Here is a 25,089-nt window from a genome sequence, read left to right on the forward strand (position 1 = left end):
CCCCTATGCTGAAGAGGAAGGCAAAAAAACAAACAAACAAGGTCCACCATGAAGCTGACCTAGGAAAAAATTCCTTTCCGACCCTACATATGGCTATCAGTTAGACCCTGAGCATGTGAGCAAGAACCAGCCAGCCAAGTGTCTGAGAAAAAGAGAATGTTCCATGCCACCTCAGAGGCCCTGACCAACCCCACAATGTCCCATCTCCAGCTGTGGCCTTCTCCTAATGCTTTAGAGGAAGGAGATAAAAGAAATCCTCTCAGAATACATGGGGGTTGGGAGGGGAGGGAGAATCCCTTCCTGACCCCTGCTGGTGCTCGCTGAAACTCTGAAGCCATAAGCTTCAGGAACAAGATTATAACCAGAAGTGATCCCCAGGGATATCAAGCCCTGCCCCTACCATCACAAATAACCCCATCATACAATTACACTCAGAAATGTATCCAGCTCGCTCTTAAAACTAATTACGTTGTTTGCCCCTACAACTCCTATTGAGAGACTGTTCCAGAACTTCACCCTTCTGATGGATAGAAACCTTCTAATATCCAGCCAGAATTTGTTCACACCCAGTTTATATCTGTTTGTTCTTGTGCGAGCATTGTCTTTTAGCTTAAATAGCTCTTCACCCTCTCTGGTATTTACTCCCCTAACTTATGTGTAGACAGCAATCATATGTCACCTCAGTCTTCTTTTTTGCTCGGCTAAACAAGCCAAGCTCTTCCAGTATCCTCTCATAAGATAGGCCCTCCATTCCCCTGATCATCCTAGTAGCTCTTTTCTGCACCTGTTCCAGTTTAAATTAATCTTTCTTGAATATGGGTACCAGAACAGTACACGGTATTCCAAGTGAGCTCTTACAAATGTCTTGTAAATGACATTAAATACTTCTCTATCGCTACTGGAAATGTCTCATACATCCTAGGATTTCATTTGCCTTTTTCACAGCTGCATTACACTGGTGGCTCCTAGTCATCCTGAGAGTGATTCACACACCCAGGTCTCTCTCCTCAATCACTTCCAACTGATGAGCCCCCCTTGTAGCAGAAATTTTTCCTATTAGATCCTAAATGCGTGACCTTGCACTTTGTACAATTGATATTCTTCCCATTTCTGCAACTCCAATCTTCAAGGCCACCCAGAACTTCCTGTATAATGTTTTGTCCCCATCTGTATTGACAATGCCTCCCATAGTGTGTCAGCAAATTTCATAAGCTTACTCCTAATTTTTGTGTCAAGGTCATTAATAAAAATAGTGAATAAGACTGGTCCCAAGACTGATCCTTGAGGAACTCCTAGTAACTTCCCTCCTGTCTGAATCAGAGTCTCATCTCTGATTACATTGCAGACCTACCCTTAGCCCGAGCATATTGACTTGCAATGGGCTAAGTCTTTTTTGGAAAGGGTGCTGGACAAAGTTCTATACTGTTGAGGATAGCTTCTATATTACCACTTTTCAGACATCAGTATTGCAATATGACAAGGTATTTCCAAAATGACTAATTTGGGGTGCTTCAATTTTAGGTTGCCCAGCTTGAAACAAGAGGCCAAAGGTAAAATCTTGGCCCCACTAAAGTCAGTGGGAGAACTCTAAAGTGCAGTTATAGACCAAGAATTGAGATGCAGAGAGACATTAAGGGCCACATTTTTAAAGGTATTTAGGTGCCTAAAGAAGCAGATAGGCACATTCATACCTTTAAAAGCCTGGCCCTAAGTGACTTGCTCAAGTCACGTAGGAAGCCTGTGACAGAGCAAGGAACTGAACTATGGTCTCTGGAGTCCTAATCCAGCACGCTATCTGCTTCTGTTATGCCATCCGTTCTACATATTAGGCCAGTTCCTCAGCTGGTGTGAACTGTTGTAGCTGCACTGACGTAACTGAGCTATGACAATTTATGTAAGTTGAGGATCTGGCCCATTATTTTCTTCCAGCTTTTATGTACACGTGGAGCATACTAACCACCAGCATGCATTTTATTTTTGCAATATCTTCAAAATGAGAAAAACATGCTTGAAGCATGATTTGTTTCATATGGCACAACAGCAGTAACATTTGAGGGGTCTCTGTGGGGCAAGGAATGTCTTCAAAGAAGTTTACTGTGCATCTGTAAAAAGCTACGCAAAATTATTATGATAGAAGTATAAACAAAATAGGACTAAATGTTTCCCTCTTTCTTCACAGGAAGCTCACTTTTAGATGTAGGATTTAATGAATTATACATGCATAAAGTCTGGAAGTGAATGAATGAATAATGCATAGATGAATGAGTAAATGACTGATCACCATCAATACAGGTTTCAAACTCATTAAAATATTAAAATAAATAATGAATAAGCAAGAAAATACAGCTTGATAGCTCACATTCACTTTGAAGCTGAGGCAAGGACGTGAGCTTTGATAGTTGTGGAATTCGAAGGGAAAAAAGGGTGACAGTCACTGGCAGAAATACACACACTTTTGTTGTAACTCAGTAGAAGAATCAGATGACGCAACATTCTAAGGTTTTGTTGCTCTCCATCCAGTTTGGTATATTATAGGAATTATTTTACTCAAGAACCAAAATAACCAGAGGAAGTAGAAATTTGGATTCCACTTGCATGTTATTAAGCACCATCCTCAATAAGAAACATGTTATTGTGTAATGGGGATTCACTCAAGTGTGTTCAGCCACTTTTTATTTAGTACAGCATTATATAATTAACAACTCTCAACCAAACAAAATGTAGAGCTATTCAGACTGGCACTCAAAGATGTGACCATCAGCACAAATTCTTCCTTAAGGGTAACCTTCTGCCCCCTCTCAGCTTCAAAGGCCACAATCATGAAAACACTTATATATTTGCTTAATCTGAGTAATCTCACTGAAGTCAACTCATGTGTCACACTGACTTCAGTGGAAGTTGGATCAAACCCCCAATTAAATAACCCCTAGCCAAAAGCAGAGGACTATTGTAGCACTAGACAGTGAAAGCAGGCATATAAAATGCTGGTTCCTACTTTAACAATCTAAAAGACTTTAAGGGCAGAATGGACCATCACGATCATGTTGTCTGACCTCTTGCACATTGCAGGCCACAGAACCTCACCCACTCACTCCTGTAATAGACCCATAACCTCTGGATGAGCTACTGAAGTCCTCAAATCATGGCTTAAAGACTTCAAGCTTCAGAGAATCCACAATTTAAACTAATTTAAACCTATAAGTGACCTGTATCCCATGCTGCTGAGGAAGGCAACCCCCCCCCCACCCTCCAGGGTGTTTGCCAATGTGTCCTGGGGGAAAATTCCTTCCCAACCCCAAATATGGTGATCAGTTAGACCCTGAGCATGTGGACAAGACCCACCAGCCAGATACCTGGGAAAGAATTCTCTGTAGTAACTCAGAGCTCCCCCCACATCTAGTGTCCCACCACTGGCTGCTGGAGATATTTGCTGTTAGCAGTTGCAGATCGGCTAATGCCATTGTCAGCAATTTCATCATACCATTCCCTCCATAAACTTATCAAGCTCAGTCTTGAACCAAGTTAGTTTTTTTGCCCCCACTGCTCCCCTTGGAAGGCTGTTCCAAAACTTCACTCCTATGATGGTTAGAAATCTTTGCCTAATTTCAAACCTAAACTTGTTGATGGTCAGTTTATATCCATTTGTTCTTCTGTCCACATTGGCACTTAAATAACTTAAATAACTCCTCTCCCTCCCTGGTATTTATCCCTCTGATGTATTTATAGAAAGCAATCATATCTCATCTCAGCCTTCCTTTGGTTAGGCTAATCAAGCCAAGCTCTTCGAGTCTCCTCTCATAAGGTAGATTTTCCATTCCTCAGATCATTGCTGAAAATGCATCAAATTATGCGTCTTCGACATACTCTCCTGCTGCTGATTCCCTCTGCAATTTCCTAATCAACTAATGTTCTTTAAATTTAACTGAACAACATAAATCCAATAAAATAGGCCCTTCACTTGAAAGTGTTAACTTCCGATTTCCATATTCGTTACTGACTCTAGTTGCTACTTGTGCCGTTTCTCTCTCACTTAATTTTTACAAATAAAGGAATTGATCCTAAGATGCACTGACCATCTTTGATGAGGTCTATAATTAATATTAATTACTACTTGCAGTCCAATAGTACCAAGAGGCCCTAGTTAGGGACAGAGGCTCATCGTGCTAAAATTTGTAAATATTTTGTGCTTGATTTCTGTACGTCCTATAGTCTTCTTGCTTATCTGCAGAACAGCACCAGACTCGTATTGGATCTCTTTTATAATGCCCCTTGCCTGTCTTTTGTCTTGTACAACTGTCACTTCCTCATGCCATGTACATGGGACAGCCTGAAAGCTGAGCAACTAAGACACAACTAGAGAAGAAAGGACATATTCTGTTTGAGTCCAACCTGGAAAACTATATAACAGATTTGCAGGCACCTCTCAGAATCAGGCCTCCAAACTCTTTCCATATCCTCCTAACACATTATCGCCTATCTATAATCCTTGCTCTCACAGCCCTCTTGGAAGACTATAAGAAAGACTATATCCCCCTGCTCCTTTCTTCTTCAGGCATCTTTTCCACTCACTGAGTTCAGGAGCCTTTTGCAGTACTGAGCAGCTCAGAGCCAACTCTCTCACACAGCATTCAAATTCTCAAAAAAAGCTCAGCAGGATATTAGGAAGTGGCAGTAGTCAATGGGAAAGTAGTAAGACTTAACATTGTTCCATTTTTACATTTCTCCCTCACCTTCCTGAACTGGTCATACAATTTTAGATGACAACAGTGAGTGAGAAGAGGAAAACCATTTATATTAAAGAAAAAAAATATAAAAAATACTAATGGGTAGGAATTTGAATGAGGACCTAGACAATGAATTGCAAAAGGAAAGAATGAAAACTTTATTTATACTCACAAGATAAGGTTTTTTGTTACATTTCTGGTATACTAGTGATAATATGTGATCATTTTCCTTAATAATAATCTACTCTCCTCATTGGGATAAACTAGGTGGCCTTTGGTAGCTAACATGCAGTTCAACTCAAAAGAAGACAGGCAAGGACATTACAAAAGAACTCCGGTGCGAGCCTGGTGCTGTATCTAAATTGAAATAAACTCTCCATCAATGAAATGATAAAAAGGGCTATAGAAGTTACACAAATCAAGCACATTTACTGCCTCAAAATATTAGTGTCACATTAAAGCAGAATTTTCCATAAACAAAACATACTGCATCCAGTATTTCCTACTCTTGGGCCCCCTGGTAAAGGATATACAGATTGCAGGAAATGTAATCAAACACACTACACTGTCTATCTTAAATATATGAAAACTAATCTTGATAAGGCAATCATTTAACAGATTATTATTTGTATTATTTATCTATGGTATTCATATGACACCCGTTACTACAGTATCTCAACACCCACCTCATAATGTCTAATGCTTTTATCCTCACAACACCTCTGTGAGGTAAGGAAGTGCTATTACCTGCATTTTACAGAGGCATGGAGAGTTTAAGTAACTTGCCCACTATCACGTGGGAAGTCTCTGGCAGAGCAGGGTGCTGAATCTGGGTTGCCCAAGTTCCAGGCTAGCACCCTAACTGCAGGACCATTCTTTCCTCCTGTCAGTATTGTTATACTTATTGTAGTATTCTACTTTATCTGAAAGTAGAGGCAGGCTCCTATCTTAACCTTCACTGTACAAAACCAAAGTAAAAATTGGTCCCTGCCCCTCTGGCTTTACACTCGAAACTCCTGAGCCTAGCTGGAGCTATCAGAGCCTGATCCTGCTCCATTAAGTCAGTGGCAAAACTAATGAGTTGAATGGACAGACAGTGGGCACTACGGGAAATTTTTACACCACTTCTGATAGGTCTATTGTGCAAGGTAGCAGCAGCAGCATCTGTGGAAGTCATGCAGTGGGTGTGCACCTCCTGTGTGGTGCGCAACCTGCTTCACAAGGGCTCCTTGTGTGTATGCACACTGAAGAGAGTGGAACACGGGTGATTCAGAGACATGTGGAGCCTCGGGATCTGCTACAGTACAGATACTCTATTCTCTACCTGCGCTGAAGTCACAGAGGGTTAATTTTTCCTGGCACAGGGAGAATTCCTCCCCTTCATGCACCCAGTCCAACCCAGCTGTTCAGGCTGTGTTTCAGCAGGAGGATCTGAGTTTTAATGAGGGAGGATTTTGGTGATCTATGTGAAATGAGGTAATGGCCTACACTCAGTTCCCAGTGAACAGATGTTCCTATCATCATCACCGGCATCCTTGTTTCAGTAGAGAGGTCAAGGATCAAATCAGTCTGGAACCTGAATCATTCTCTCAGCCGTGAAGTGAGCTTTCTAGAGCAGAGTACTTCAGGCACACTGGAGGGGCTGTGCGGGACTTGTATTGTTATACCCTGCTCTGACACAGATGTACTGGAGGGAGCTCTCTGGATCTTGCAGGGAGTCCCTTGTTAAAATTCTGCCACCCTGATTTCCTTGTCTCTGCCTCAGTTCATCCCTATGTTGATACTCTTGAATCGTCCCTGTTGGAATAGACTTATCTATGCTGCTCCTAAAAATACTTTCAAAGAGTAAATTATTTTGCCTTTAAAATACAGCAAATGTCAAATATTTTGAAAACATTTTCCTAGAGGAAGAAACTTTCCAGGTTGCCCTATAAGCATTGTTACTGAAAGGGGTAAGCAAATTGATAGATTCCCCAGTTCCTCCAGGCTCGTCTTAGTGAGTACATGCACCTCTGGAATACTGAGTTTGTCACAGGCAAGATGAGAAATTTTTCTAGAAGCTCATTGTTTGTGGCAGCTTCATCACTGTGTTCTTGTGATAAACAGGAAACACCAGTATTCAGACATGGGAACTTGCCACCTTTCACACAAACAAAATGAACTCTAAAATTTACAACTAAAATCACAAGTGATAATCTATTTTAAATGCAACATAATCTTGAAAGTCCAGGAGACAAGCACAAAAGAGAGATGAAATATTTTCCATACTTATGCATATCAGAGACTTATAGACTTTAAGGCCAGAAGGGGACCATCATGATCATCTAGTCTGAGCTCCATGCCTCTCTCTGTCTCGGTCTTGAATGTATTCATAGGAAATTACTGTTATTTTGTAATTGTTGAGCATCAATGTACAGAACAACATTTACATTTACCTTGCTCAAATTTTCATCTGTAATCGGTTCGTCATAGATGTGAATTTTATCCTCCAAAGATTTTTTCAGAACATCTATCTTATTTCTATTCTTGGATCGTTGTTTTTTGATCTTGGGCTGTGGCTGTAAAAAGTCATCACATCGTTTAATATTTTTAAAACGTATATGACATTACTATGTGTTAGTATTATTACTATTATTTGTGGGCAATTCCCCAGTTAATAATACAAAACTGAAATCTTGACTTTCATGACAAAATGTTCCTTGGAAATGCATGTTCTATCTATGCCTTTCAGAGGACCCATTCAGTAATTTCAAACCAAGCCACAAAATGTGCCTAACTTTTTTTAACGCAGGTTTACATATTCATCCCTTCCATGAAAAGAAGATGCAACTGCCAAGTTGCATTATAGTAATTTTGTCCTGCTAGCATAGGAGTGACAAATTTGGTTTTACACAAACATTTAGTGAATGCTATATGCAATGACTTGATGAAATTTTCCTCATCCTTTTTGAAAGCCATAAAAAAAGAATGAGATATCATATTCATTTAAAAATTAAATTGTTTTCAAAATGCACTGTATGAATCACAAATGACCCATGATAATATTAAGGAGCACCCTACTACGTAATCTGATTATTCTTGACCTTTGTATTCTTTACAGGAATATAAACTGAGCATAATGTGCTCTCAGGGAAAAGATAACATCTGTTCAACTCTATGGCTCTGCAAAGTCATTCCCCTTTTGAAATACAGAGCATTTTGGAAATCATTAAGATTTTGAACTAGGCTAATTCCTAGTGCAATTAGCCTAAGTTAGTTTACACATTAAGAAATACAAAGTCAATCAAATTGCGGTCAGAGGGGAGACATATCACCCTTTGTTATAGTGCTATGACCTACAATTCATAGAAGAGACATGTTTCTTTTTCTATGGAGAAAGTTAAGGTAAAGAATTAATCTGTAGTTTATAACATTCAAGGCAATTAAGCATCCTCTACACAAAGTTAAATAACCAAATAGAAAATTTGTTACCCAATTAGCTAATACTTTCCTGCTGGGACTGACCTCTTTACACCAACTGACCTCTTCTGAGATGAGTATTCCCTAGCTTCTGTTACGTACATTAGAAAAAAATGAAAGAGTACATCCTTGGGAGAGTCATGATTCTCCTCTTGGAACGGCAAGTCTAAAAGCAAGCCACTACCCACTCTAGAACAGAAAAGGGGACCCTCAAGCTTTTCTGTTTTTAAGTGGATTGGAATGGATTTGGATTTTCCCCCAGAGAATATCTAACTGACTCAGCAGTAGAGTCAGACTGAGTCCCAGATGCTGAAGAAGAATGACTCAGCATTGTGGATATGTCTCCAGAGGAGTCTCAGTTTGGGATATGGCGGTCCCAACAAATCTCCAGTTTCAGACTAAGGATCCAATAGGCTGGGAGCAGACAAAACACAGCTCCATTTTTTTCAGGCTTCAGAAAGGGCCTCCTTAGAGATGGATCACCTCCTGGCTTACTGCTTATTCCCATTTTAGGGGATAGGGCCCTGGAACAATTAGTCTACATAGGAAGGGAAGGATGGAGGAAACGCATTTTCTCATTGCTGCCTGAAAAGCATCTTTAAATGCCAAAACAACGAGGAGTACTTGTGACACCTTAGAGAATAACACATTTATTTGGGCATAAGCTTTTGTGGGCTAAAACCCAGTTCATCAGATACATGGAGTGGAAAATACAGTAGGCAGGTATATATACACAGTGCATGAAAAGATGGATACTAATGACAAGGCAGCACTGAACTACCACAAATCACACTGTAGGAGGCAGGGAATCTGTTATGCAAGTGGAAGGTGCACTGGACCTCTGAACAAATCTGAGCTGCATCAAGCATTTATAGGAAAGGAGGCTGTTACGCTCCAATGCACCCCGGAATAGAAACCCATAAGAACATAAGAATGGCCATACTGGGTCAGACCAAAGGTCCATCCAGCCCAGTATCCTGCCTACCGACAGTGGCCAATGCCAGGTAACCCAGAGGGAGTGAACCTAACAGGTAATGATCAAGTGATCTCTCTTCTGCCATCCATCTCCACTCTCTGACAAACAGAGGCTAGGGACACCATTCCTTGCCCCAAACCACAAATAAAACAAAGGAAGACATGCAGGTAGGTTGCCAGTCAAAACATGTAATAATCATGAACTAGTTAGGTTAGCAAAAGTCAGAACAAAACATGATAACAGTCTGAACAGCAGATATGTAGCACCAGACCCTAAATAGATGCACACACCCACTGTTCAGCACACTAACAGAGCCTTCAACAACAACAGGAACACCGAGTTCAAGGAGTTGGAACCAGGACACAAAACAGGAGCAGAAACAGAGAAGAGGAAGCAGGAAGGGAACACATCAGTCAGCACAATTTCCTTCCTTCTCTCCAAAAGTTGAGTGGTACCTGGCCAGAGGCACCAGGTGATCCTAGGGTCATAGGTTTATACCTCTGATTCAGCTCAAGAGATGGATGCTATTGCTGTGTGCAACTTCCCCAACTGGTCAATGATATCAATGTACGCAGAAAGAGTGTCCTCTTCCCTATCTGTTCCCCTTTCAGTAGGCAGTATATCTTCCTGTTCCAGAGGACATGCTTCCATGCTGATGATGCTCGTTAAAAAAATTAGGCGTTAATTACATTTGTGACTGAACTCCTTGGGGGAGAACTGTACGTTTCCTGCACTGTGTTTTACCTGCATTCTGCCATATATTTCATGTCACAGCAGTCTCAGAGATGACCCAGCACATGTTTGTTTTAAGAACACCTTCACAGCAGATTTGACAAAACACAGAGAAGGTACCAATGTTAGATTTCTAAAAATAGGTACAGCCCTCAACCCTAGATTTAAGGATCTGAAGTGCCTTCCAAAATCTGAGAGGGACGAGGTGTGGAACATGCTTTCAGAAGTCTTAAAAGAGCAACACTTAGATACGGAAACTACAGAACCCAAACCACCAAAAAAGAAAATCAGACTTCTGCTGGTGGCATCTGACTCAGATGATGAAAATGAACATGAGGTTGTTCACTCTGCTTTGGATCGTTATCTAGCAGAACCCATCATCAGCATTGACGCATGTCCTCTGGAATGGTGGCCGAAGCATGAAGGGGCATACCGATGTTTAGCATAACTGACACGTAAATACCTTGCAATGCTAACTACAAAAGTGCCATGCGCATGCCTGTTCTCACTTTCAGGTGACATTGTAAACAAGAAGCGGGCAGCATTATCTCCTGCAAATTTTAACCAAACTTGTTTGTCAGAGTGATTCCCAGAGTAGTAGGGCTGAATGGACTTGCAGGCTCTAAAATTTTACATTGTTTCATTTTTGAATGCAGTTTTTTTGTATATAATTCTACATTTGTAAGTACAACTTTCATGATAAAGAGATTGCACTACAGTACTTGTATGAGGTGAATTGAAAAATATTATGTCTTGTTTTTTTTACAGTGCAAGTACTTGTAATCAAAAATAAATATAAAGTGAGCACTGTACACTCTGTATTCTGTGTTGTAATTGAAATCAGTATATTCGAAAATGTAGAAAACGTCCAAAAATATTTAAATAAATGGTATTGTATTATTAACAGCGCGATTAATCACGATTAATTTTTTTAATGGCTATTAATTTTTTTAATCGCTTGACAGCCCTAATTATTATTTTTGATTACAAAAATTTGCACTGTAAAAATGGCAAACAAAAGAAACAGTATTTTTCAGTTCACCTCATACAAGTACTGTAGTGCAATCTCTTTATTGTGTCAGTGCAACTTACAAATGTAGATTTTTTTTTGCTACATAACTGCACTCAAAAACAAAACAATGTAACTTTAGACTAGCCTACAAGTCCCCTCAGTCCTACTTCTTGTTCATCCAATCGCTAAGACAAACAAGTTTGTTTACATTTATGAGAGATAACGCTGCCTGCTTCTTATTTACAATGTCACCTGAAAGTGAGAACAGGTGTTCGCATGGCACTTTTGTAGCCGGCATTGCAAGGTATTTACATTCCAGTTATGCTAAACATTTGTATGCCCCTTCATGCTTCAGCCACCATTCCAAATGGTATTCTATTATTGTTTAACAGTGCGATTAATCATTTGATTAATTGCGATCTTTTTTTAATAGTGCGATTAATCACAATTAATTTTTTAATTGCTTAACAGCCCTAGAAATTATGAATGCAAAGGGATGACATCAGTAATCGGCTGTAACAGTTAACAGTGCAATCATGGGGTGCTGCAATTCTCTGCTGTGGTCTGTTTACTACTATGCACTGTGCAGGCCGGGCATGCCCTCACATGATGCTCAATGTCTAAATGCAGCCCTGGCCACCAAGCATAAACTACACCGAAGTTCCTTCCTTTTCATAACTCCCATGTGTCCTTAATGAGCCACGTCCAGGACTGCTTGTCACCATGCTGCTGGAATAGTCACCCACACTCCTCCGTATAAGATATGTTGAGTAACATATCTTCACTGTGAGTTCAGAACGAATTTTGTAGAAGAACATAGATAAAGTTTTCTTAAGAACGAGGTTCATCCAACCTGCTTGTACAGCATGTATCACCTTGCACATGTCAGCATCTTGAAGAGTGGCATTAGTGGTCCACCCTAAATCAGTTGGCACATCTTTCAGTGAAAAGCATATGGGGTATGTGGCTGTTTCTGCATCTGAGGGTGCCAACAAAGCAGAATTTCTCAAAAGAGCATCAACAATTAAATTAGGTCTTCCTCGGATACATACCAAATCAAAGTTATACTGCTACAGCTGAATAATCCACCACTGGACCCTCACGCTCAGCTGATCAATGGGACACAAATGATCAGTTTCTAAGGCAAAATGTCTTCCCACTAAGTAAAACTTCAAGCGTACAATAGCAAAAAACCTCGCCAAGACCTGTGGTTCAATCTGGGAATACGTCACTTTTGTTGAGGTGAGAGTACAGGATTTAAATGTAACTGGCAGCCCTCCTGGAACAGAACTGCACCCAGCCCCCAACTGCATGCCTCACTTCGACTCACCATGGGTTTCTATAGATCAAAATAAGCCTGGGACTGGATCCACCAGAGGGCTTGATGCAGGGTTTCAAAAGCTTGCTTTGCTTTTTTAGTCCAAACCAACTGCCCCTGGCTCTGGGTTAAACCCCACAGCAGTTTAGCAAGGGTACTAAAAGGGGGCAGAGCACAACCACCTATATATTGAGCTAGGCCACGGAACAAACATAAATCAGTATCAGAGCAACAGCTGGTAGCTGTTCAGCCATCAGTTTCACACCATTGATGGACAAAGAATACCCAAGAAACTCCACAGCAACCTTTGCAAAATTGCACTTGGCCCAGTCAACTTTATGCCAGCTTGTGGGAGTTGGGTAGCATCAGGTCCAGAACAACATTATGCTCAGGAGGAGTCTGAGCAAAGATGAGGATATCATCCAAATAGCAACATGTACCCTAGTTATTATCCAGGTGCTGAGACCACTCTCTGTAATACCTCAGGAGCAGAGACTAATCCAAAAGGGAGCTGTTGATAGCAATATTCCCAAATGGTTTGCTGACAAGTCAACAACAACTGCAAACTTTCAGGTACTTGCCAATAACCGGATTGGTAGTCCAACACAGAGAAAATCCGGGATCCACTTATTCATCAAGTCACCTCATTGAAGGCAATTGAAACTGCTCATGTTTCACATATTTATGAAGATCCCTAAAATCTGTGCACAAATGAATATCACCACTCTTCTTCTTGTGACAAAGTTCCTCCTCTACCTTGGTGGGTCTTGCGCTTATTGGTGGATTTGCTCGCCTTGGAGTTTCACGGCAGCCCTCAGTTTGGCTGTTTTCGTGAACCCACAGTCCAGACCTGTGTCTGTGTCTGTGTTGGACCAGGAGTTGGGAGGTTTGGGGGGAACCCAGGCCCGCCCTCTACTCCGGGTTCCAGCCCAAGGCCCTGTGGAATGCAGCTGTCTAGAGTGCCTCCTGGAACAGCTGTGCGACAGCTACAATTCCCTGGGCTACTTCCCAATGGCCTTCTCCCAACACCTTCTTTATCCTCACCATAGGACCTTCCTCCTGGTGTCTGATAATGCTTGTACTCCTCAGTCCTCCAACAGTATGTGCTTTCACTCTCAGCTCCTAGCGCCTCTTGCTCCCAGCTCCTTACATGCGCACCACAAACTGAAGTGAGCTCCTTTTTAAACCCAGGTGCCCTGATGAGCCTTCCTTAATTGATTCTAGCAGCTTCTTGACTGGCTGCAGGTGTTCTAATCAGCCTGTCTTAATTGTCTCCAGAAAGTTCCTCATTGTTCTGGAACCTTCCCTGTTACCTTACCCAGGGAAAAGGGACCTACTTAACCTGGGGCTAATCTATCTGCCTTCGATTACTCTCCTGTAGCCATCCGGCCTGACCCTGTCACATTGTATATGATCACAATGGGTGAGATCCAATCCTTCCACCTTCCAAAAGATACTAAATTCTGTTTGGATCTTCTCCATAAGTGCAGGAAGTATGCAATGTGCAGGTGGTGCACATTTCCATGTTCAAATCCACCTGCAGAGAGTATGCATATCCTATGCTGTCTCTCAATGATACTTTGCATATTCCCTTCTGTTCTAGCCAATATAATCCCACCTGAAATATCCTGTGCAAGTTCATAATACCAAGATGTAAGGAAAATAATGGAACTGCATACGCAGGTATGCCTTTAACAGTGTAAAACTTTGCAGTCAAGGCTATGCCCTTGTAGGGCGCAGAGCATACATCTTTGCCCACTGTCTGCAAGGCATACAAATTCTAAGCATTTATAATTACCATTGTCAGGCAACTGTCCAGACTGTGAACTAACCCAGAAGGGAGAACATTAAGTTCAGCACCTGTATCCACCATGTACTTCAGCAATGTGCCATTAATTTCAGGATACCACCTACAGCGTCTTACCACATGTGAAGATCATAGTAAAGGAAACATCAATAAAAGTGGTCTCGACCAGCTCCACATTCACAGGCCTCCCATCTCTGTGAATCAGTGTCTGCGGCGCACTAATTTAAAACGTGTCCTTCCTTCTCACAAGCCCGATTGGGCAGGCAGGGAAATTGGCCCAGTGACCCATACTATCACAGCAGAAACAGTGAGGAGCTGGCAACTTTCGCTGCTGAGGCCATGGTACGGGAGTAGGTAGCATCGTAGGATTCTCGGTGGTGGAAGCAGGCGGAGCAGCTGATGGCTTAAGAGGAGACACAAAGGTAGCAGCAGTCTGAAACGCAGAACAACTTTTCACCCCAAGTGCTAGCAAAGGCCTCCCTCTTAGCAACCGTTGCATCAAAAGTTAGCATTCTCACATCTTCAACCAGTAACTGTTCATCCAGTGTGGTCAATCAGAAAAATATCCCTGAGCATGATCATCATAATTCCCCGAATTCACAGTCCCTGACCCATTACTGCAGATGACATGCAAACTCGTGTATGGTTTCGTAGGACTGCTGGAGAGCTTCAAAAAACATTTTCCTCTTTACCAGAACAGGTTTTAGAGTGGTAGCCGTGCTAGTCTGTATCAGCAAAAGCAACAAGGAGTCCTTGTGGCACCTTAGAAACTAACAAATTTATTTGGACATAAGCTTTCGTGGGCTAGAACCCACTTCATCAGATGCATTGAGTGAAAAATACAGTAGCAGGTATAAATGCACAGCGCACAAAAAGATGGGAGTTGCCTTACCAAGTGGGAGGTCAGTCTAATGAGACAATTCAATTAACAGTAGGATACCAAGGGACGAAAAATCACTTTTGTAGTGGTAATGAGAGTGGCCCATTTCAAACAGTTGACAAGAAGGTGTGAGTAACAGTAGGGGGAAATTAGTATGGGGGAAATTAGGTTTTGTAATGACCCAACCACTTCCAGTCTTTATTCAGGCCTAATTTGATGGTGTTCAGTTTGCAAATTAATTCCAGTTCTGAAGTTTCACATTAGAGTCTATTTTTGAAGTTTTTTTGTTGAAGAATTGCCATTTTTAGGTCTGTTATTGAGTGACCAGGAAGACTGAGGTGTTCTCCTACTGGTTTTTGAATGTTATAATTCCTGATGTCAGATTTCTGTCCATTTATTCTTTTGCGTAGAGACTGTTCGGTTTGGCCAATGTACATGGCAGAGGGGCATTGCTCGCATATGATGGCATATATCACGTTGGTAGATGTGCAGGTGAAAGAGCCCCTGATGGTATGGCTGATGTGGTTAGGTCCTATGATGGTGTCCCTTGAATAGATATGTGGACAGAGCTGGAACCGGGGTTTGTTGCAGGGTTTGGTTCCTGGGTTGGTGTTTTTGTTGTGTGGTGTGTAGTTGCTGGTGAGTATTTGCTTCAGAACAGACGGTCCAATGCCAAAATACTTGTTGCGGTGCTGCATAGCTGCATGAAAGGAGGACTTGGGCTCCAGGAGCCCACCATAAATATCAATGCCATCACGTGGCACCGTGGAGCATCGGAGAGTTGTATAATCTGCAGATAGTTCCAAAAATTCTGAATAAAGTATCACCATCGAAGGCTGTGCCGGCAACATGGGTTGCAGAACAGAAGCACTCATTGCCATGTTACACTCTGGTGCACCCCAGAATAGCAATCCAAAAAATCACCCCAAAGTAAGACATGCCAGTAGACTGTGAGTCAAAACATGCAATAACCATGAACTGTTAAGGTCAGCAAAAGTCTGAATAAATCTTGATAACAGTCTGAATTGCAGATATGCAGCAGCAGGCCATGAGTAGCTGCACACACACAATGTTAAGGCTCTGTGTGTGCACACATAAACAGGAACAAGAACATTGAATCCAGGTAGCAGGAACCAGGAAACAAAACAGAACAGGGATCAGGAAGGCAACACACACACCAATCATCACAAGAGGCACCGTGCTAATGTGTTGGACTCGGGGAGAGGCCAGGATCCAGCTTTTACCTACAGTAACTGACAAATAAATCAGGCCATACAGTTGGGAACTGACCCTAATTATATTCTGCTTCCAAAACAGATGAAAAATGGCACATGTGGGGAAACCCACTCCTGAAAAAGAGGCAGAGAGTAAAAGTACACATTTGGGAAATGTAAAACGTTCCCATACTTATCCCACCTGTTTGTCGGATACTGCTAAGTTCTGATCCACTTTCAGCAGCTCCGCTTCCCTCCACGCTGACTGATACGCCTGAAGCAAAGCTCTTCTCCGAATCTTGGGCAAAGCTAAGTTATTGTCCATCTGAGAATAGCAGCAATGGATCTCTTGCCTCATTCTAAGCAATTCCTCTTCAGATAACGAAAGGGGCAAACTTAAAAGTCTCCTGTTAAAAAACAAAAACAAACACACGCTGTTCTGTGGTATATGCAAACTGGCACAGGGAAGGAAAAAAAACCCCAAACTATCTTCAGAGATCCTAGGAAGCTGCAAAGTGTGTTCCCCTTCCCAGGTGGCCAGATTCTCCAGACAGCAGGGTGTTAGAGCTGGTAAGAAAAAAAAAAAGATTTTGGAAGAAATTAATTTTTATGAATTTTTTACATAAAATTTTAAAATATTGTCAACATAAATCAAAATGAAAAATATTCAGGGTGGTTTTTGTGCGTGTGCACTCTCTCTCTCTCATTTTTCCATAGGGAGATATTGGGGGGAACGTGTAAATAAACCTGGAAATGGGGAGGGGAGGGGAAGGACCTTTTGATTTGTTTTGAAAAAAAAATTCAAATGATACAAAACATTTCCCTGGAAGATTCTAATACAGTTCTAAAATCCATTTTTCACTGGATAACATTGGTGAAAATTTTGCAACCAGTTCTTCTCTGCATCATCATTTGCTACTTTGAGGGCTTGCAACCCAGAGTGCACTGTCAGGGGTGTGCATGGACTTCAGTAAAGGCTTATCTCCTGAACAGGATGTATAAAGAAGTAAAGCCCTTTGTGCCCTCCTTACCCTTACGGGCCCATATAAGGACCAGATATGATGAATGTTTACTGCTAAATTCTCATTTTAGATCACTATAGAAAACCAGAGTTTCTTAGATACACATTTGTAAACATTCATAGAATCATAGAATATCAGGGATGGAAGGGACCTCAGGAGGTCATCTAGTCCAACCCCCTGCTCAAAGCAGGACCAATCCCCAACATCCCTATATCAGCTTTTAAAATAGAAGGAATACTAGAAATTATTAGAATTCTTAGTAACATTTTCAAAATACCATAGAGATAAGTAATAAATGAGAATGCTAATTATTTGTCAAATCCCTATAAAAGGAAAATTTGCCAGCTCTCTGTTGGATGTATATGGATCTGTTACAAAAATGGACAGATTCCTCTCAAACTTAGTCTGTTTACTATCTGTTCTAGAGTTCATCTAACCACTCACTATTAATCTGTGATATATAATATTTACCATAATGGTATGTCATAACCCAGTATTCTGTATTTTGACACATTCTCTTTCTTGTCTCCCTAAATTTCTACAAACAGAACCAGCTCAGAAGCTGGGAGAATTAATTTTTAAAAGGGCAGATTGGTATTGCTTATTTTTCAGTGTGTGTGTATATATACAGAAAATAAGCAAATGTCAATCTGATAAACTATATACTACCTTTTTATGTACCTACCTTTTTCAACAAAGCTATTGGGTGGGAATAATAATACTAATACCTTATGCTTGCATCTAAGGGTTTGGCTACACGGAGTTTGCGAAGAGCAAACTGGGGTGTAAATCAAAGTGCATTACAGAACTTTGAATTCATAGTGGCAGAGTCCACACAGCTGATTAATGTATGGCGGACTATTGCACTGTAGTTTTACACCCCAGATTGCTCTCTGTATAGACAAGTCCAGAGCATCTCAAAGCACTTAAGATGGCTAAGTAGTATTTCCCCAGATTTATGGATAGGAAAACTGAAGTACAGAGAGTTTAAGTGTCTTGCCCAAATCACTGGCAGCAAGTCACTGGTAGAGTCAGGAAACAAACCTAGGTGTCTCAAAGACCCATCCTTTAACCACAAGATCCACACTGCTTCCTTGATTAGGAAAAGGGTTAATTAATGCACAAAAAGTTCTTATCACCCCAATTTTTATTAGGTATTATTCCATTTCATTCACCTTGGGACAGAGATTTTAAACAGAAAATGGCTAAAGAAATGGAGCTCCCACTGACATCACTAACACAAAATGCACCAGCAGCAGCACAAATTGGGAAGGTTTGAGGAGGAGGCCATTTTTGCATTTGCCATAGGCTGCAGAGCTGGGAGGCCATGACCCGACCACTTTTAAGCAATGGTCCTGTACTAAATCAGGACAGCTGCTGCTGGAGCAGTCTGGAGCACTGATCCAGATGAGTGGTTGCAATGCCTCTGAAATTTGACCTGGCCACCTCTATCATAGAATAGAATCATAGAATATCAGGGTTGGAAGGGACCTCAGGAGGTCATCTAGTCCAACCCCCTGCTCAAAGCAGGACCGATCCCCATTTAAATCATCCCAGCCAGGGCTTTGTCAAGCCTGACCTTAAAAACTTCTAAGGAAGGAGATTCCACCACCTCCCTAGATAACGCATTCCAGTGTTTCACCACCCTCCTAGTGAAAAAGATTTTCCTAATATCCAACCTAAATCTCCCCCACAGAAACTTGAGACCATTACTCCTTGTTCTGTCATCTGCTACCACGGAGAACAGTCTAGAGCCATCCTCTTTGGAACCCCCTTTCAGGTAGTTGAAAGCAGCTATCAAATCCCCCCTCATTCTTCTCTTCTGTAGACTAAACATCCCCAGTTCCCTCAGCCTCTCCTCATAAGTCATGTGTTCCAGTCCCCTAATCATTTTTGTTGCCCTCCGCTGGATTCTTTCCAATTTTTCCACATCCTTCTTGTAGTGTGGGGCCCAAAACTGGACACAGTACTCCAGATGAGGCCTCACCAGTGTCGAATAGAGGGGAACGATCACGTCCCTCGATCTGCTGGCAGACAGAGAGTGGTTTGGTTAAATTTCGGTGAGTGGCATTACAATCTAGTTCACAAGGTCACAATGCCACTGAAATTTGACCCTCTGTCCAAATGGTGTTGCAACCTGGTGCACAGGGAGTCTGTTCCTGTATGGCGGAGCACAGGAGAATCCACTGAGATCTCAATTTCTGGCGGCACTGGCTCAAGCATTGTGTGAGTAAGAGAGAGGGGCGACTCCCCAGTCGAGGGACACCCTGGGTTCCTGCAGGAGAAGGGGGTTGGAGACTAGTGAGATTGGAACAGGGTTCTTGCTTTGGGAGATGACTGGAATTTACTCCTCCCAAGAAATATCTGAACTGGCACCACTGACTTTCAGGCTTGGAAAACAGAAACTTTCCATCTGGTGACAGAAGGTTAACTCTTACTAGGACAGACTACATGAGATCAAATATTGAGTGTACAGCTTTACTCCCACAGTTCTCCAATTTCCCTCTGATAACTGGTGGACTCTGACATTTTAAACTATTTCATGGCTTATCTTTGTGTTATGAACAGTTCAGTGAGGCACAGAGGGCCAGATTCTGATCTCAGTAACTCTGGGTGTAACTATAACCAGGGTCATGGAGTTACTCCAGATTTACAGTGGTGGAGATGAGATCAGAATCTGATTCTCCCCAGGGGAACAGAAGGGAATCATCTGAGTCCCGAGACTCCCCACTACTTTTACCCTTTTCATCATTCTATCTTACCAGCAACACCACCTTGGACTGGTTAGGGTATATTAGGTACCGCTCCCCTTTAGAGTAAATCAACATAACTACTAAGTCTTGGGTGAGCGAAAAGAGGTTGGTTGATAGAAAGCAAACTGAGGTGCTTCCCATGTGCAAGTAATGTGGACTGCCACCGGATCACTCCAAGCTTCAACCAGCCCAGAAGGGACCTCAAGGCCCAAATTCTGATTTCTGCAGTGGCAATGTGCTGCTCTACCACAAGGCCAGTTTTAATACCTTTCATGCCATTGGGTCAGGAATAGTTCAGAAAAAACACATTTAACTTTAATTTTGCAGCAACTGTGGGTGAAAGGACCAATTTGATATTGGATGCTAAGTTGGAGCTCTCCCTCTTAAAATTTAATTCTTGGATATATTTCTGATACCTGAAGGTTACCTGATAACAAGGCACCGTGTTTCCAACATGCAGCTTTGGTCGCTAAAAAATTAATCCTGCAAAAGTGGAAAAGTTGATCTCCACCAAACATCAATGCCTGGCTCAATGATATGGCTGATCTTTCAGCTAGTGAATTACTGGCATTCCATAGAAGGGGATTGCCTGAAAAATTCAAAGCTATTTGTGCTGACTTTTTACAGGTCTATGATTAACGCAGACCCTGAAGATAGATAGCTTGCTTCACTTGCCCTCCCTTTAGCTTGACCCTCTTTATTTACTTTGTGTATTATGCTGAATCTTGTATTTTGATATATTTGTTATATAAGAAAAAATTAATAAAAATTATAAATATATATAAAATTTGCAGCAATAAACTTCCCCCTGCCCCAGTAGTTCTAAAAAGGAGAAAATAGCCTATTTGTTTAAAGATTAAACAATAACTAATTCAAGCAGTTTTTAAAAACAGCACACTGATGCACTAACAAAGAGTTTCAATTTTAAAATTACAATATATTGTCTCCCGTGTTTTAGAAGGATGATTTTACTTTAATCACAGTGCCAACAGGTTGTCATTATTTCCATAAAATATGCCTATGATGCTTTTAGAAATTCTTCTCTGAATCAAATGATTGTAGTCAGTCTCTAAATTAAAATATTCATATTTACAATATTTTCATCCACCTAAGACACCTATCTGAAGGCATCATTTCCCAATAGGCAGCACTTACTGCTCCACAATATTGCCTTAGATTTATACATAGAAAGGTAGCACTTCCAGAAAAAACAGTGGATTAGAAACTGAGGCAGATCTCTTACGCCATGCCTATGTTAGGAAAGGATTTTAAAGTGTTAATATTTTTGGCACAGAAAGACTTCATAGTATCTTGAATGATCAACAAAAATAAAAAGCTATCGGTCAAAATAATTCTTGGTAAGACACTAGAGCTGGTGTCTGGTGATCAAAATATCAAAACTAACAGTGTCAGAAAATGTAAAGACAGACATTTTTTAAAGAGCTTTTGATGGAATGTTGTATTATTGTTGTGTAGAAACATGTACTGGAAAAATAGGTAGCTTTTAAGAATCTGATTTTTACTGTTGCTGTGTGAATAAAGATGGTATTTGACAAGTGTAACAGCAGCACTGCCAACTGGAATACCTCGTCATAGAATCACAGAAGTTAGAAATGGAAAAGACCTAGGTCACCTAATCCGTATCACTACTGGTGCAGGATTGTTCTCTACAGTATATTTAGAGATAAGAAGACAGTATCTGAAAGATACATTGAAATGGTTTATGGAAAATTATTTTGAATTTTGAAAAACCAAAAGTCACTGAAAAGTTAGAAATGAATGGATTTTCAAACACTGTAAGTAACAGGCAGACTCCTATAGATCTGTTTTCTATAGCTCTATAATGTGCAGTAGGCAAACTTACTGGGACAATGTCAGGTCATCATATTTGACCCAGTAGGTCTCATGTGTATCTGATTTTCTTTAGAGAAAAGGAAAATTCTTCCCCCCTCACCTGAAGTTGTTTAAGTTGACATTAATGCTTTACAGTCCATACTTTTTAATGAATACATGTCCGTAAGACAGTGGGCAGATTTATTAGCCAGGGCAGTCCAAATAAAGCCCAAACCCTCAAGTTCAGTTCCATGTCCCCTTTCTCAAGGTGGGTTTATTAATAAAAAAGACAGTTACCTTTTCCGTAACTGGTGTTCTTCAAGATGTGTTGCTCATGTCTATTCCACAACAGGTGTGCGTGTCATGTGCACCAGTGCCGGAAGTTTTTCCCTGCTTCCCCCATCCTCAGTTCCTTCTTGCCAGACAACTCCGACAGAGGGGAAGGAGAGTGAGATGTGGAATAGACATGAGCAACACATCTCGAAGAACACCAGTTATGGAAAAGGTAACTGTCTTTTCTTCTTCGAGAGAGATTGCTCATGTGTTTTCCACAATAGGTGATTCCAAGCTATATCTGTTGGAGGTGGGTAGGAGTTCACAAGTTCCCAGGATGGAGGACAGCCCTGCCAAACCTGGCATCATCCCTGATCGCATAGTGCAAGGTGAACGATTGAACCGAAGACCACGTGGCGGCCCTACAAATGTCCTGGATGGGGATGTGGGACATGAAGGCAGCTGATGAGGCCTGTGTCCTAGTCGAGTGTGTCCTCACAATGGGTAGCAGGGGGGACACCCGCCAGCTCATAACAGAAATGGATGCACGAAGTGATCTGATTGGAAAGCCGCTGAGTGGAAATCGGCTGGCCCCTCGCGCTCAGCCAAGGCGATGAACAGTTGCGAGGACTTTCCGAACGGCTTGGTCCACTCGAGGTAGAAAGCCAGAGCCCGCCGCACATCAAGCGTGTGGAGACGGCACTCCTCACTGCACGCGTGAGGCTTCAGCCAGAGGACCGGTAGAAAAATGTCCTGACCCATGTGGTAGGCGAAGACCACCTTTGGGAGGAACGTGGGGTGTGGGCGGAGCTGGACGTTGTCTTTATGAAAGACCATGTACGGCAGCTCGGAGGTCAGGGCCCTGAGCTCCGAGACTCGGCTGGCCGATGTGATTGCAACCAGGAAGTCCACCTTCCATGAGAGGTGAGACCAGGAGCACATGGCCCGTGATTCAAACGGGGGCCCTGTGAGACGAGCCAACACTAGGTTTAGGTCCCACTGTGGGACCGGGGGGTCTAAAATATGGAAAAAGACGGTCCAAACCCTTAAGGAACTGGCCAGTCATAGCATGGGAAAATACTGTGTGCCCTTGCACTGCCAGATGGAAGACCGATATGGCTGCCAGGTGCACCTTGACTGACGAGGGCGCCAGGCCCTGGGCCCTCAGGTGGAGGAGGTAATCAAGGATAAGCTGGGAACACTTCGACAAAAAACTGGGACCACTTCGACAAATAAGCATGGCGAGTGGAGGGCCGTCTACTTTCGAGGAGGACACACTGAACCTGCTCTGAGCACGTCTTTTCCTCTCCACCTAACCACTGAGCAGCCATGCCGCGAGGTGAAGAGCTGCCAGGTTGGGGTGGAGGAGGTGGCCCTGGTCCTGAGAGAGCAAGTCCGGACGAAGCGGCAATGGCCATGGCGGAGCTACCTCCAGCCCCATTAGGGTCCCGTACCAATGCTGCCTGGGCCACGCCGGGGCAATCAGGAGCACCCGGGCCTTGTCCGTCTTTATCTTCTCCAAGACCCTGCTGATTAGAGGGAAAGGCACAGAGAAGCTGGCCTGACCAGGACAGGAGAAAGGCATCAGAGATAGCGCCCCTCCCCAGGGTCTCCCCCGGAGCAGAACCCGGGACATCGCTGGTTCTGATGAGTCACGAACAGGTCTACCTGGGGAGTTCCCCACCTTCGGAAGAGCCGGTGGGCCACTTCTGGGTGGAGGGACCACCCATATTGTGAGGAAAAGTCCCTGGTCAAGCGATCCACCCTCTCGTTCTGGGCACCCGGTAGCTGGAAGGCCTTCAGGTGGATATTGTGGGCTATACAGAAGTCCCACAGCCTGAGGGCTTCAGGGCAGAGGATCGAGCCCCGCCTTGCCTGTTGATATAGAACATTGAGGCCGTGTAGTCCGTGAGGACCCTGACTACCTTGCCCTCCAGGTGTGAGCTCCTTGACGTTTATTTGTAAGGTCAGGTCTTGAGCTGACCACAGCCTTGAGTCTGAAAGTTCCCCACATGGGCCCCCCAACCCAGGTCTAACGCATTGGACACCAGCTCCAACGACGGGGCGCTGTCCCTGGACAGGACCCCTTGGAGCATGTTGTTTGGGGTGGACCACCACCGTAGGGAGGTGATCACAGAGTCCGGCACGGTGAGGACCGTGTCCATCCTGTCTGTGGCTTGGGAGAACTTCAAGGCCAACCAGAGTTGGAGGGGCCTCATCCTGAGTCTGGCGTAACGGACCACATATGTGCACGCTGACATGTGACCCAAGGGTTGTAGGCAAACCCTGGCTGTTGTCACTGGGAACCTTGTGACAGAGTCGATGAGGGTCTCGAATCTGTCTGGCGGGAGAGAGGCCCTGGCCAACACTGTGTCCAGGAGTGCTCAGATAAACTCTATGCATTGGACCGGGACTAACATGGACTTGGTGTTGTTTACCAACAGGCCCAAGGTGGTGCACGTGGACAGCAGAAGAGCCATGTGATCCCTCTCCTGTGACCGGGAGGTGCCCTCGACAAGCCAATCGTCCAGATAGAGAAATATCTGGACCCACCGCCGTCTGAGGTAGGCCGCTAACACCGACATACATTTTGTAAACACCCTGGGGGCAGTGGACAGACCAAATGGGAGGACCGTGAATTGGTAATGATTCTGTCCCACCACGAAATGGAGGAAGCGCCTGTACCTCTCGAATATGTGGATGTGGAAGAACGCATCCTGTAGATCAAGGGCAGTGTACCAGTCCCCGGGATCCAGGGAGGGGATGATGGAAGCCAGGGAGACCATGCGGAACTTGAGCTTCACCATGTACTGGTTCAGACCTTGGAGGTCCAGGATGGGCCTGAGCCCCCCTTTGGCCTTCGGGATAAGGAAATAGCGGGAGTAATACCCCTTGCCCATGAACTCCTCGGGCACCGCCTCTATCACTCCTAGACCTAGGAGCTGCCCCACCTCCTGCTCGAGCAGAGCTTCATGCGAGGGGTCCCCCAAGGGGGATGGGAGGTGGTTGGTTGGGGATGAAGTAAACTAGAGGGTGTAACCCCGGGAGATAGTGTTGAGGACCCATCGGTCCGAGGTTAGCCACGA

At 43.0% G+C, this 25,089-nt stretch overlaps 1 protein-coding gene across 6 annotated transcripts in view; it reads right to left on the reverse strand.

Moving 5' to 3' along the window:
* The window catches only part of EVC2 (EvC ciliary complex subunit 2), a 164,273-nt gene that overhangs the window by 37,851 nt on the left and 101,333 nt on the right, over positions 1-25,089 (reverse strand). For 5 of the 6 annotated variants that reach the window (XM_043544659.1, XM_037898083.2, XM_037898082.2 and 2 more), the window contains 2 exons: positions 16,325-16,529; positions 7,160-7,282 (listed from right to left, as the gene is read on the reverse strand). In XM_043544659.1, the coding sequence (XP_043400594.1) occupies positions 7,160-7,282; positions 16,325-16,529 (328 nt within the window). The remainder of the gene's footprint in view (positions 1-7,159; positions 7,283-16,324; positions 16,530-25,089) is intronic. The other variant, XM_043544658.1, reaches the window with a different exon arrangement.

This window comes from Chelonia mydas, chromosome 4 (assembly GCF_015237465.2).
Source record: "Chelonia mydas isolate rCheMyd1 chromosome 4, rCheMyd1.pri.v2, whole genome shotgun sequence".
In the NCBI taxonomy this organism is placed as follows: Eukaryota; Metazoa; Chordata; order Testudines; family Cheloniidae; genus Chelonia; species Chelonia mydas.